This window comes from Sinocyclocheilus rhinocerous, unplaced genomic scaffold (genome assembly GCF_001515625.1).
Source record: "Sinocyclocheilus rhinocerous isolate Xijiao unplaced genomic scaffold, SAMN03320098_v1.1 scaffold2148, whole genome shotgun sequence".
Lineage (NCBI taxonomy): Eukaryota > Metazoa > Chordata > Actinopteri > Cypriniformes > Cyprinidae > Sinocyclocheilus > Sinocyclocheilus rhinocerous.
The window spans coordinates 138,188-152,038 of NW_015626044.1; the positions used below are offsets into that span (position 1 = coordinate 138,188).

General features: G+C 39.4%; 1 protein-coding gene across 2 annotated transcripts in view; it reads left to right on the forward strand.

Annotated features, from left to right (window-relative positions):
* The first annotated feature begins 5,325 nt into the window (after positions 1 to 5,325).
* The window catches only part of LOC107709559 (pyruvate carboxylase, mitochondrial-like), a 17,271-nt gene continuing 8,745 nt past the window's right edge, over positions 5,326 to 13,851 (forward strand). The window contains exon 1 of one of the 2 annotated variants that reach the window (XM_016514062.1): positions 5,326 to 5,485. In XM_016514062.1, coding sequence (XP_016369548.1) covers positions 5,373 to 5,485 — 113 coding nt within the window. In that variant the 5' untranslated portion in view covers positions 5,326 to 5,372. Of the gene's footprint in view, positions 5,486 to 10,144; positions 10,492 to 13,851 lie in introns of those variants that run through there. The other variant, XM_016514071.1, reaches the window with a different exon arrangement.

Consider the following 13,851-nt stretch of genomic DNA (forward strand, 5'->3'; position numbering starts at 1 on the left):
AGATACGCCTTTCAATCCACATGCGCTCTGAGTACGGCTGAATTAACTGTCACTCCCAGGGCGTGCCACAGTCACGTAGGGTTCCTAGGCTGTCTAAGTGACAGCTTCAGTTGCCCTTTAGTAACAGTGTTTCTAAATCCATGCTTTGGTAAGGGCACATGCTGTGCTTCTGTGCACTTTCTAAAGTCCACATTGTGGTAAGTGTGCACGCTAAGCATTCTGCATGCTTTCTAAAATCCTGTATGGTAAGGGTTATGTGCTGTCAGCCTCGTTCCCTTTCTCTGAGTTGGTTTAAGCCCCAGTTTTCTCCTTGGGCTCCACTCAACTTATGTATCCCTGTTGATACATTTCTGAAGCAGGGTGTTGCTACCAAGGATCTTTCGAGCCAGTTCTTGAGCAGGCTCATGCAGAACTGGCGGTAGCCCCCTGGGTGACAGGCCAGTTTTTAGACACCTGGCTGTATCCCCTCAAAGGAATCCTCTGATTCCAAGCCTTTGAGCTCTGCCCTAGGCTCTGGCATCCCAGCCCACCCCTTAATAGGTAAGTTGTGTATGGTATGCAGCTCAGGCCTTTGGCCGGAGGGGATAATGTCACTGACAGCCGTCAAGGCATCCTAGGGGCAACTCCCATGGCTATGGTAGAGTTGGTACTTAGTGCTCGCAGTGGTTTCTGGCATGCACTCCCCTCAGCATGGCGGCGTGGGTATACCGTTCCCCATAGCGACCTCTAGAGGATGCAGTTCGAAGTTCCCTCGGAAGGGAACGTCTCAGGTTACGTATGTAACCATGGTTCCCTGAGAAGGTAATGAGACACTGCGTCCTCTAGTTTCCTTGCCATGCTTTGAACGCAAGCTTCAGACGAAGAAGCGGATGACGTGTTCTGCCGGTGCCCTTTTATACTGTGGTCACTCTGGGTAATGACTTTATAGGCTGTCGCCGGCCAATGTTATTGTCGTGTTTAGATGTATGCTTCAGGCACCGGTCACGCTGAAGGCGTTCCCCATAGTGACCTCTAGAGGATGCAGTGTCACGTTCCCTTCTCAGGGAACCATGGTTACATACGTAACCTGAGAAGTTTTTGTTTATCCAGCAGGGGACTTCATGTTTTATTGAGGATGCAATTTCAAAAACAGCTGATAGGGATAAATATCAAAATTTAGACTCCGCATTAACCGGTGACTGAGATAGATGTTAATTTTATTACATTTCAGAAGCCATCACTCCAGTCTTTAGTGTCACATTATCCTTCAGAAAACATTATTTTTACTATACAGTAAATGTTGAAAACCGTTGTGCTATATAATATTTCTGTGGAAATCATGCTAATTTTTTTCAGGATTCTCTGAAGAATAATTTTTTTAGTTTTTCTTTTTATATAGAAATCTTAACCTTGCTATTACCTTTTTGTCATAATGATGCAGGTAAGGAGAGAGTAGAAGCTTGGATCCACTAGCAGCAGTCTACTTTTCTTCACAAAAGCTTATCAAGAATATAAACGTACAAAACTCAGGAACATATGAGACATTAAACAATATAACATTTACAATAACCGACAAACTCAAGGTATACACAGGTAAATGAGGAACTAATCAAGAGACAGTTGAGGAACATAAACAGTAACCAGTAGGCCCGATTTTTACACTGTGACAGTTTTCTGGAGATCAAGATAAAAGCCCTAAATCTGAGGCAAATTGGCGCTTGTTCATGCGAGTTAAAAAGAAAATACAGTGGGTATAGAAAAGATTCACCCCCCTTTAAAATAATCACATTTTGTTGCTTTGCAGCCTGAAATGAAGACGGACACAGTTTTTGTTCTATCCAGCTGTATTTACTCAGCGCAACTTATAACATCCAAGTGAAAGATATAACACCAACATGTCAGAAAAAATAAATAAATAAACAGAATCACTGAGTTGGAAAAAGGATCACCCCCCAATTCATACATGTGTATAACTACGGTTGCAGACACACAGACAACTTGCTCTCAAATGTTCATGAAACGTCTTTGACCATTCCAACATGGCAGACAGCTTACTTATAGCAGCCAGTAGAAGCAGTCACTAATAGGGTATCTACCTATACATATCTATGTATTTGAGTCTAAGCATATCCCATCATGCATCATGTTCTGGAAATAAATCGTGAGACTTTTTGCCGAGATCTTGCGAGATGTCACGTAAACCTTTCCAGTGTAAGTTAAATATGAATAATTACACATCACATGTAATTTGGTGGTAAAACATAAAGTGTTGCACATTTTATTGGTGCAAAGATGAGTATTTTTATTTTGTACACAATTTGACAACATTTCATGATACCCAAAACAGGTGTAAAAGGAACAGCGATCTACAACTTTGAAAATCATGTAGTGTATGGGCTGCATAAGGTAACAGAGGAAGCAGGAATTCAATACATTTTACAAAAATACATAATAATATTTAATACATAATACCACATAAATTTAATGCATCCTTCCTCAATAAATACATAAACAAATAACCACAAAATTTTAAACAGTAGTGTTAGTTAGATTACATTTATACAAACCTGCTTGTGTTGTTCACAAGTCTCTAATTTGGAGTCCAAGTCAGTTCTTGTGTCTATAAATATTATAATAAAAACAGTGGGGAAATATAAAAAAGGAAGCAGGGATTGTTTAAAAAGTCATTCCAAAGCAAATCTATGAGATATGAGAGAGAACTAGAACAAACAACAGACAACACAACTGCTGTGAAGTCCAACTGTGAATATAATGAACATATTTTTAACAAGCATTTCTGACTGCTCTGCATACCATTGATTAATGAAAGAAAGAAAGTGCAGATAAAATAAGGCTATAGATTGGTGTAAAATTTCTTAGACTTGGAACTGTTATAGAAACCTAAATTTCAATAAAAAAATCAAAATAAAATAAAAAGATCAAATGGGTCAGTCTTTGTTACCCAACCATGCTTTTGCTGAGCTAACGACTGCAGGCCAGATTTCATCCTGGGGAGGAGACGAAGTCACAGACTGGTCAGGCTTTATGTAGACAATCACGTAAGCTACATTCTCAGCTGTTTTCTGTTTGCATAAAATAAACCTGTGCCACATACAGACAATCTGGGTAACACTTTATAATAACTTTCATTTATAAATCATTAACAAACATTATATAATGCTTAACAGATCATTAGTTAATATATATTCACATAGCTAGAAATATGAGATGATGTTCTTGTTAATGTTTACTAATGAACTTACTAAACATTATACCTAATGATTTACATATGATTATTTAATGTACATTGAAGTGCTTAAAAATGTTAGTAAACTTTCAGCTCATATGATCTTCATTTGTTGGTCTTTGTTTGTTGTGTAGACCTCTATTTACACATCTTAACAAATAATATATTAATTATTCATGTTTTTGCAGTACCCAATCAAAAGGAAACTATTCATCATTTGCAAATGTTTATAAATGTTTACTAATCATTATTAACTTTAGCTAAACGCTTGCTAAAGACATAACAGATTGCAATTTTGGTGCAAAAAAGTTTTTTATTGCCTCAACACTAGTAACATTAGTATACCACTCCTTAGTATATTGTTAAACAGGATATTCCTTGAATCATAAATAAGCAGGGGGAAACAAATCATTGTTTAAAAGAAAATACTTATTCATTTATCAAAACAATATAATATAAACAGATTGAACTGTGTTCCCTTATCATAATCAAACTGACCCCTGTACACTATTGACACTTTAACCAACCCTTAAACCTACCCAAACCTGTCCCTAACCTTACCCGTATCATACCTCAGTAGTAGCAAAAGTTTTGTGCATTAACACAAGCTTTTAAGCATTTTATAACATGTTATAATTATTTGTAGATTTTCAATAAGTGCTTGATCATATGGAATTGAAAGTTTAATGACATTTGTAAGTATTTTAACTTACATGAAATAATTCCTCAACGACCATGGTCTCATCTGTCTATCAACTTCATCACTGACCTCCCACCATCCAATAATAACACTACTATACTGGTTATCATTGACCGTTTCTCGAAGTCCTGCCGTCTCATTCCACTACCCAAACTACCCACTGCCATGGACACGTTTCTAACTCTTTGAATATATATTAACTAATGGTCCATTAAGCATTATATAATGTTTGTTAATGATTTATTAATGAAAGTTATTATAAAGTGTTACCCAAATCTGAACAGTCTTTCTCAAAATCGTGTAATTACAGGCATTCTAGACAAGGTAATCTATGGATTTGAACTCAGGGTCAAGGGTCAAAGTGTTATGTAAAGTATCAGGGAGAGTGTATGTTTGTCATGGACAGCTCAATCAATAAAATAATGTCCTTTAAAAGTCAACATGAAATCAAAATTGACCCTAATTTTTTAATGTGCATTCTTGTATTATTGTGAATGATTCTTCTGTACATGTTTTTCCAAAAAGAAAAAAAAAATCCAACATGACAATGAAGTAGCGATTTAAAAAAATTCAAAACATTTCTAAAATTAAAAAAATGGTCTAAAATGTCCAAACAACACCAGAGGGTTATTAAACACAAGGTTGCAGCGCAGTAATACATTGTTGTATTGTAACTTTATTTATTCTATGACTGGGTAACTGTTTGCATATAAAAATAATAGACGGACACTGCTATGATGTACTCTGAAAAGAATATGGGTCATTTTGGTTAAAAACGTATAAATACTCAGTACATATCAAACAATCTGTAATAGACAAAGCAATAGTAACACAGGGTAAAAATGTTATTATAAAATATAGTGGGCGGGGCTAAAGAGGCAGTGACGTAGCTAGATGCTGGTGTTGATCTTTTTCAGAGGTCTTTCATTACACTATGACGTCATACTGAGATGAAATATGAAACAAAACGTTCTGGCAGCTTAGTTTCAATAAAAGCTGGTTTTGGGCTAATAAAGACGTTTTGAGTTCTGAAACTTACAGAAAGTTTTTTATAGTGTAGTGACAACTTATATGATACAAGATCAAGGTAAATTTGATTACTCAATTCATGACCCCTTTAATTTCTGCTTTAAAATAAAGATTTTATGGGCACTCTATGCACATCTCTGATTATCTGAGCTCCTCGTGAATGTTCTTGTGCAGAAAGCTTTGCATCATCACACTCTAAAGATTAAAGAGGATTGTTGGCCAGTGTGGCAATCTATTGATTTGGACATGCCTCTGACATCGCTAGTTTGGCCTTGGCAGATGATACTCTGTGTTTACATGTGCTGCAATAAAATGAACACATTGCCTACTGACATTCTTTTCTCTCTTTTCCATTGGATTCCACTGATTTAAAGGCTATGCTTGATTAAAAGACTTTGAGTATAATAAGATACACACATGGCTTGTGATTCCACAAAAACCATGTGGAAGTTCTACAGCTTAATCTTTGGTGTATTTTTTTTTTTTTTATGTAAAGTGGAGATGGAGTATTTATCTACCATGCCATATATGTAAGTATTTAATTATTTGAGTGCCTCCTTATCATTACTCTTATCTTTATGCGGGTTTTCCTTTAACAATATAAAGCCAACAGCTGCAATAAAGAACAAGGAAAACAAGAGATATCTTCTGCCATTTCCAGCGTATTGTTTATGTCGCGTGTTCCAGCATAGAAAGTTATCTGTTTACATTGGACCAATGTTATAATCATGAATCCATGATCCTCTTGGAGGGAAAACATTGTTTAGGTGACACAATCAGGAAGGCTATTAGTCAGTAATGTTTATGCAAATATTTCTGTCCATACCATTATTCCTATTTCTATTCCATAGCGTCATACATTTAAGCTTAGTTTTGTTGCAGTAAAAAGGTCATGAATACCTAATAAGAGGCTTTCTGTCTAGTACAGACACACTTAAAGCAGTTGTCATTCTTACTGTAATTTTTCACAAATGCATTAAATTCTCTTTGCTAAAACTCTGCAGACACAGCTTGAAAGTGGTGTGAACCTATTACAGTATTAATGTTATTGTTATGATTATTTTCTTTCTCTCTATCTCTTTCTTTCTCTCTGCCTTGGTATTTTTCTTCTCTGTTTTTTTTTCTGTCATGTGACAGAGAGACTGTGTGATTAATATATTTCTGTTTTAGGAGTGTGAAGTTTTAGTCAAAACAACATTCTGAAAAAAAATCTGCTGTCATCTGACAACAAATGCACTCACAGAGAGAGAAATAGAAAGAAAGATAAGAGAGGGTGTAAGAATAAGTGAGACTGGAACTGAAACAAAGAGATGAAGGTGGGAAATTTTACCGTTAACATAAGGATAGGAGAGTAATCTATACACCTCTACATGAGAACAACAAGCATGAGATAAACTGTGTTGTAAAACCTGTTTTTCTATGATGATTAGTTCACTGCCTTATCAGTGCAGCAGGATAACCATTCACCACTGTTTCGGAAGAACAAGGGCCTTAGCCTCTGTTATCTCGTGCCTGTCTGGCCAAATTACATCACAAATGTGCTGACATTCAGACCAACAACAAGATTGTGATATTACTTTTATACAAAAGTTCATAAACAAGAAACTGATACTGAGTAACTTACATTTAAACACAGTATTGTTAGTTGCTTTTTCTATTATTGCTCTGCCAACTAAAATGGTTTCAAATGAAGGCAACTTATTGACTGCATTCAAAATCACAGACTAGAAGACTGTATGTAAAAAAACAGTATGTAAAAGAGTAGTATGTCCGAATTCACAGTATTAATAATACAGTATAGGCAAAAAGTACCCAGATGACCTATTACTTCTGGTGAGATTCTGAAGTGTGAATCGGATGGGCACTTTACTATCCCATGAGGCCACGGTGAGAGGATTTGTGAATGGCACTGAGGTTGATGTTGGTAGGTCACATGACAATTCTGAGGCTGCATCCTTCAAAGGACGTGGACTTTAAAGGCTGTGAAGGTAAAACCTGGGGTCAGTTGCATAAACTTAGCCATTATGTTAAGGCATTACCTCTTGGCTAGCTACTAGTTGGTCAAACTACTTCTTAAGACACAGTCTTAACATAGTGACTATGTTTATGTAACTGGCCCCAGTCTTAATGTAGGATGAAAGTGAACGTCTCGGTTACGTATGGTAACCCTCGTTCCCTGAAGGAGGGAACGGAGACGTCACATCGGATGACCGACAAATTGGGATCTTGCTTAGAGAGACCAATCTACTTCGAGAGTAAACTAAACGAGCCAATGCACATTGGCGTGCGATTATTGCATCCAGCTGCCGCTGATTACAGTGTGAGTATAAGTAGGCAGCAGATGCAGCAGATGCAGCGCATATTCAGGTTTTCGCTGAGGAGTCGAGCCGGTGACCCGGCCGCTCAGCGGTGGTACAGGAGCTGTGGCGACGGGACGTGATGTCCGACGAATTGGGATCCCTAACAAAGGGCCACAGGTACTGCCCCTACCAGTGTCCCGTGGAAGCCACCTGCGCCCCTACTTTTTGGCATAGGCCAGGGCTTACCACAAGAGGACCAGCTACTGCTGCTATGGCACTACCCAATCAGTAAGACTGGATAACACTGGGAAAATGTACCCCTTCCACTTGGGACAGGGACATTGCGGCAGCTCCAACCTTCCCGAAGGAGGTTTCGGAAGCAATACACATATTACACAATACACAATCCTGGGACCAGACATGAAGTTTCCAGAGGTCTGGACGTGGGTGCCAAAGGCGTCCTCCCGATCCGCCCACTGCTGCTCACTGGCGAGAGAGGAGGGTGAGTGTGATACGACACTGGATCGTCCACAACCCCCCGTCCCCTCTGGGGACCCAGAGATAGAGGAAATTGCTCTTGTCTAGTATCTGGGTACCAGCGACCGAGAGGTCAGTGGCGGAAAAAAACAAAAGATTCTCCGCCTGGCCCTCCTCCGGGGGAGGGAGTGGTGTGCTTACCATCTCCTGAAGAGCAGGTCCCTCCACCTCTGGTTTGCCCGTCTCAGGGTCTCTTGCTCTTCCGCTTGCCACCAGGTTTGGCGGGGGCCTGGATGGGCGGGGCGGCTGCCCTGCGACCGGCTCCACGGCGCAGCTTTGCTGGAGGCCGCAGGAGCACTGCTCTTGTTTTGGCGGTGGCCTCAGTCTGCTTTTGGGCAGCGGAGAACTGCTGGCCAAAGTTCTCCACCGTGTCGCCGAAAAGGCCGGTCTGGGGGCGTTCAAGAATCGTGTCTTGTCCGTCTCGCGCATGTCGACCAGACACAGCCATAAATGGCGCTCCTGGACCACCATAGTGGACATCGCACGACCCACAGACCGCGCCGTAACCTTCGTCGCTCGTAGCGCGTGCCTGAAGTAGCCCCCGCCTGACTGCCGCCATGACGAGAACTAGATCGAGGCAGAGGCAACGGAACTCCGCCCCTTTGAGGAAACTGAGCTTGGCCCGCGACTCCAAGATGAACATTTTCCCACAATGAGAACATGACTCATCCACAAACGCCACCTCAGCATGCTAGATGCCCAGGCACGTAAGGCAGCTATCATGACCATCACCCAGCGCCAGGTAACGACCGCATCCAGAAACGCCTGGGTGATACGTTGTCTATAGCAAGACCCACATCATCTTTACAAAGACGTAACGTCAAGTTTGCCACGCAACGTCGTCTTTAAAAAGACGCACCCATAATTGCTCTTTTAGAGAAAAAGCTCTTTTAGCGTGCTGAGGCACACAGGGGAGATGGCCGCCTGCAACACAAACAGGGGGTAGTGCAGCCTGATGTGTGCAACCCACTCGACACGGGAACCACCACCGCTGAAGCGCCGTACCGCCAACACGAAGAGCTCTCAAAGAGTGCGCTGAACTCGTTCAGTCTTCTTCTCTCAGTAGAGTAGTCAGGAGCAGAACGATGTGATCGCTCGGCTCCGAAGCGAAAAGCTGAATAGGCGCTGCATCTGCTGCCTACTTATACTCACGCTGTGATCAGCAGCAGCTGGATGCAATAATCGCATGCCAATGTGCATTGGCTCGTTTAGTTTACACTCAAAGTAGATTGGTCCCTCTAAGCGAGATCCCAATTCGTCGGTCATCCGACGTGACGTCGAGAGTGACCGACTGAAAGGGAACGTCTCGGTTACGTATGGTAACCCTCATTCCCTGACACGAAGAGCTCTCAAAGAGTGCGCTGAACTCGTTCAGTCTTCTTCTCTCAGCAGAGTAGTCAGGAGCAGTACGATGTGATCTCTCGGCTCCGAAGCGAAAAGCTGAATATGCGTTGCATCTGCTGCCTACTTATACTCACGCTGTGATCAGCGGCAGCAAGATGCAATAATCTCATGCCAATGTGCATTGGCTCGTTTAGTTTACACTCGAAGTAGATTGGTCTCTCTAAGCGAGATCCCAATTCGTCGGTCATCCGACGTGACGTCGGGAGTGACCGACTGAAAGGGAACTGAGTAAACTAATTTAAAATTAAACATATCCAGATAACTTCATGTGGAACCACTGTCCATGACTGAATCATGTTCAGCCAAAAAGCTATTTTATTTACTTAAATGTAAAAGTGTAATCTGCCATTTTCTCCCAAAAAGCCATATTGTCACCAGCGTGCAGTGAATCTTGGGATAGTCCAGGCTGCAAAGGATCCATCAGTTGGATCTTTCATGGCCTGGGAAATGAAGAACGGTTTTCAAATTCAGCTTTTGAAAGACACAGCTTATATTGCATGTACTTTTTTTCACAAAGTAATTCCTTAATTAAAAGAAATACCTACTTAGAGAGTATGCAATTTGGGATGCAGTGGCTGCAATTATTTACAAAGAGATATACTGCAATGCATTACAATATGTCATTTACTGTATGTCCCCTTGTCAAAATGGAGGGTGCTTGAGAAGGGGTTAAAAGCTGGAGTGTTGTTTGGATCCATGGGTCGCACCGCATCACAGGACCTGGGAAATCTGATTTTGTGTTCCCCTAATTATAAGATATTATTATTAACAACTTTTTCTTATGTTTGGTTACATTTCCTTCATATAATGCACAACATTCAGCAATACTTTGTTTATCATTTTTTCTCTTCCCCCTCCTCCCCATCCATCCATCCCTCCCTCCCATCTCAGTCTTTAAATCCTGCTGCTCTTTGCTAGTGGAAACATAGCGCCTGTGGTTGGCCCATATGCACGGGGGTGTGTAAGTGTTACGTAATCATCAGAGGATGAAAACCTGCATCTAGTGAGAGAGAGAGAGAGAGGTCAGAAGTGAGAGTGAGTGAGTGAGTGAGTGAGTGAGAGAGACTGAAAGAGATTAACAGGATCCAGTCCTTCCAGTCTCACAGCCAGTGTGACAGAAGAGCAGTTCTGACTGTGTACATGATAGTGTATACGCCTGGGTGCATGTCACAACTCTCCGTTCTCTGGATCTGCTCATTGTATCACAGGACTGCGGCAGAACTTTCTGGCCCATTCATTTGTTTACATCTGACACCTGCTCTGACTTTGGACTGAATCTGGGCTTGACTGGACAAGTGAGTACAGCTGTGTGTGGTCTGGTGTGATAAATGACTGGAAATGTATTAGATACTTTACATGTTACATTTTGTTTTGAAGTGTGTGTATTCAGAGATCATGTGCACGTGGTGGTTCAAATACTACTATGTCAGTATCATGATGCGAGTGAGTGAGTGAGTGTGTGTGTGTGTGTGTGTGTGTGTTCAGAACATTTCTTGAACATTTCTTAAACATAAGTGTATTCTGTGACAGATTAATGTATTTTCAGTGAATTTTCATTCATGAGGATTTGGTCATAATTGCAACCATCCAAATGCCAGTTTTGTCAGGGTTGCTCAATATATGTATTGGTACTATATCAGATATTGGCCAATATTGGTTGATACTGGATATATGTTGGTCAATTTTGGATATTTAATTGCTTGTGTTTTCTCTATTTTTATATTTATATTACCTTTACCCTCATATAATGATCACTTTTAGTTAATCTTTAAAAACACTAATAATTTAATGAGACTTACATGTAATATTTAAATCAAATTTCTAAATGAAAATCCACTTTTATGCTGCACATTATACAGTAATTTTGTGATGCCTACATTTCCTTTGTAACATTTAAAATGACTAATTTTAGTTATTAGTATTTTAATTTATTATACAAAATTTAATGGAATTTTAATATCATCCATTTATCGTTTATTGGCCACAACATACAACTAATTATTGGCTTATCAGCTTAACAGACACTATTTTAATATCGGTCCAACATTTATTTATTTTTTGTCTGTGTGTGAGTGAAAGTGAAAATGTAAGTATGCACATGCACGATTGTTTCAGGAAGGAATACAGGACAGTGGAATACATAAACTGTGTGTAAACTTGGATCTTAACACTGTATTTTTTTAACATGGACTGCGTGACCTTTGGTTAGTTTTTTGGTGCAGGACTGTGCAACATAAACTCTTTCAGTTGTTCTTGCAGGTTTAAGGACATATCAGCAGCACATTTATTTGAAGACACGTTTGCAAAAGAACAATAGAATAGAGTTGTACTACCTGAACGATCAAAACAAAATGCCACTTGTGTGACAGTATATCTGATTTCATCTTCTTGACATGGAATGGTATTTGAGCAACTTGGCAAATCAGTTGTATCTTGTTATCATTAACTTATTCATCATTCAACCCCAGAGAGGATAACATACCCTGTACAGAGTTCAGTCTGGTGTTGTTTGATATTTAAATGATTACAAAACACCACAGAGAAACAAACAAAGAAGAAGACCCCCAACTTTGAACATGTCTGTCCACGTAAACCTCATCAAAGGAGGATTTGTTCTTGACAGGGAGATAACAGTGCTCACGTATTACACATCCACAAGACTCAGTCACAGTGTCTGAATTGGTTCAGTGAGGGGGGTTAAAGGCTACACGTTCTCCACATTGTGTGTTTGATAAACAAAGTTGTAAACCAAACCAAAACAACAAAACAAAACAAAGTAAACTAAACTTTGTGAATATACCTCATTTAAAGGGACAAAATATAACCAATTGTATCGTTGTGTATATTGTAATATATATTGTGGGCATTATTATTATTATTATTAGATGTTATTTACACACACACACACACACACACACATATATATATATATATATATATATATATACACACAAACATTACGTGACATTACCTCAGATTGTAAATTCATAGCTGTGAATTTGTGTTGTATTGCTTGAGCAGGTCTCATATGCCCTAATGGCAGAACATTTGCACTGGTCAGAATGTAAAGACACAGAACATCTATTTACCAGAGCTCTAATGGACAAACACCGCAGGAAGTGTTAGTCAGGTGGAAGGAGAGGTGAGGGAATAGACTGAAAAGAGAGCAACAAAAGGCCCCCAAAAAGCTCTGCTAATGAATGGCTCTATTTAGATTGTGTACGGAGGTGGCTGAGTATGTTGATTTTACCCAGCTTGGCCTTTTAGGGCAATCTTCAGAGTAATTTAACGCTAACTGAGCAATTTTGGAAGGCACCAATAGGCTGAACATTATCTTTTCTCTGTAATTTCCCTCGTGGAACCATTGGTGGGTTCAAAGGTGTGCCATTATATTATATACATATATTATACGTTTTTCCTTTCCAAAACAGGGAAGTTCTACTCAATGCAGTGAATACAATTATTTTACTGCACTTGGTGTTACGTTACTGATGTTAAAAAATTAGGTCGTTCATTGAATTTTCCCACACGATCAAAGTTCCTGTTGACACAGGAGTCTTGATGAAGGGACACCTAATCACCCACCAACTCTCTAGTTCAAAGTTTTTCTCTGTTTATGGGCTACAAACCCACTGACTCTTTCATCCAACCACTACTCCTTATGACCTATGACCTTTAACCTAGAAAAAGCCAGTCAAGGAATCGCTCCATTTACTTTCAAACACCTGCTGTCATTACTGCCTATGGACTGCACCTCTCAAAATGTATCTTCTGATCTGCTGATGCTTTCTAAGTCTCGTATTAATATTTCTTTCACTTACAGTCAGTTACAGATTTGAACAAAACCCCAAAACATTGGCGTGCAACATGTAAGTTATATGTGTTAAGAACAAAATGAGTGTTAAAATCCCTTACATTGCTACATTGAGTTACATTGGAGGAGAGACCAAAGCAAAATCAGGGACAAGAATATCATAGAGACTTTGGAGTTGGCTCTTTTAACTTGAGACAGTAAGCAGCTAACGGCATAACAACAAGATTGTGGCAGATGCATTTGCAGTCCAGTTTTTAAAGAAAATGTAGTTGCGTTTGCATTTTTATTTCAAAATATAAATTGAACATGGCAAATTATCAACATAAATATGTAATTAGTACTTGGAGCCAAACAAAGAAAAATCAGACTTGTAAATATGCAATGCAATGCTGTTCAAAATGTTAGTGTGTTTGCATTGAATACACAAGTGGGTGAAAAAAAAGGGTTTCAATATTATGTCTGCCATCTGAGACGGTGTAGGTGAGACATAGACAGAAATAGAGTAAAATGAGAGTTAGCATACCTGGGCGTAATTCATAGTTTGCTTCCCACTGAAAAACACATACAGTACACACTCGAAATACATTTGAACTGACAAAATGGAACTGTTTTCTTAGACCAGTCAAAGGCCTAAATAGGCCTAAATATGCATATACTGGTATACATGTCACGCTAAGACAAAGTCACATTTCTGATGGTCCTCTGTAATTTATCAAGCATCATCTTTATTGATAATTGTTCTGAATATATGACTGATATATTGAGGGTGGCCTTGAGATGAGACTATATATATATATATATATATATATATATATATATATATATTACAGCCTTGTTACAC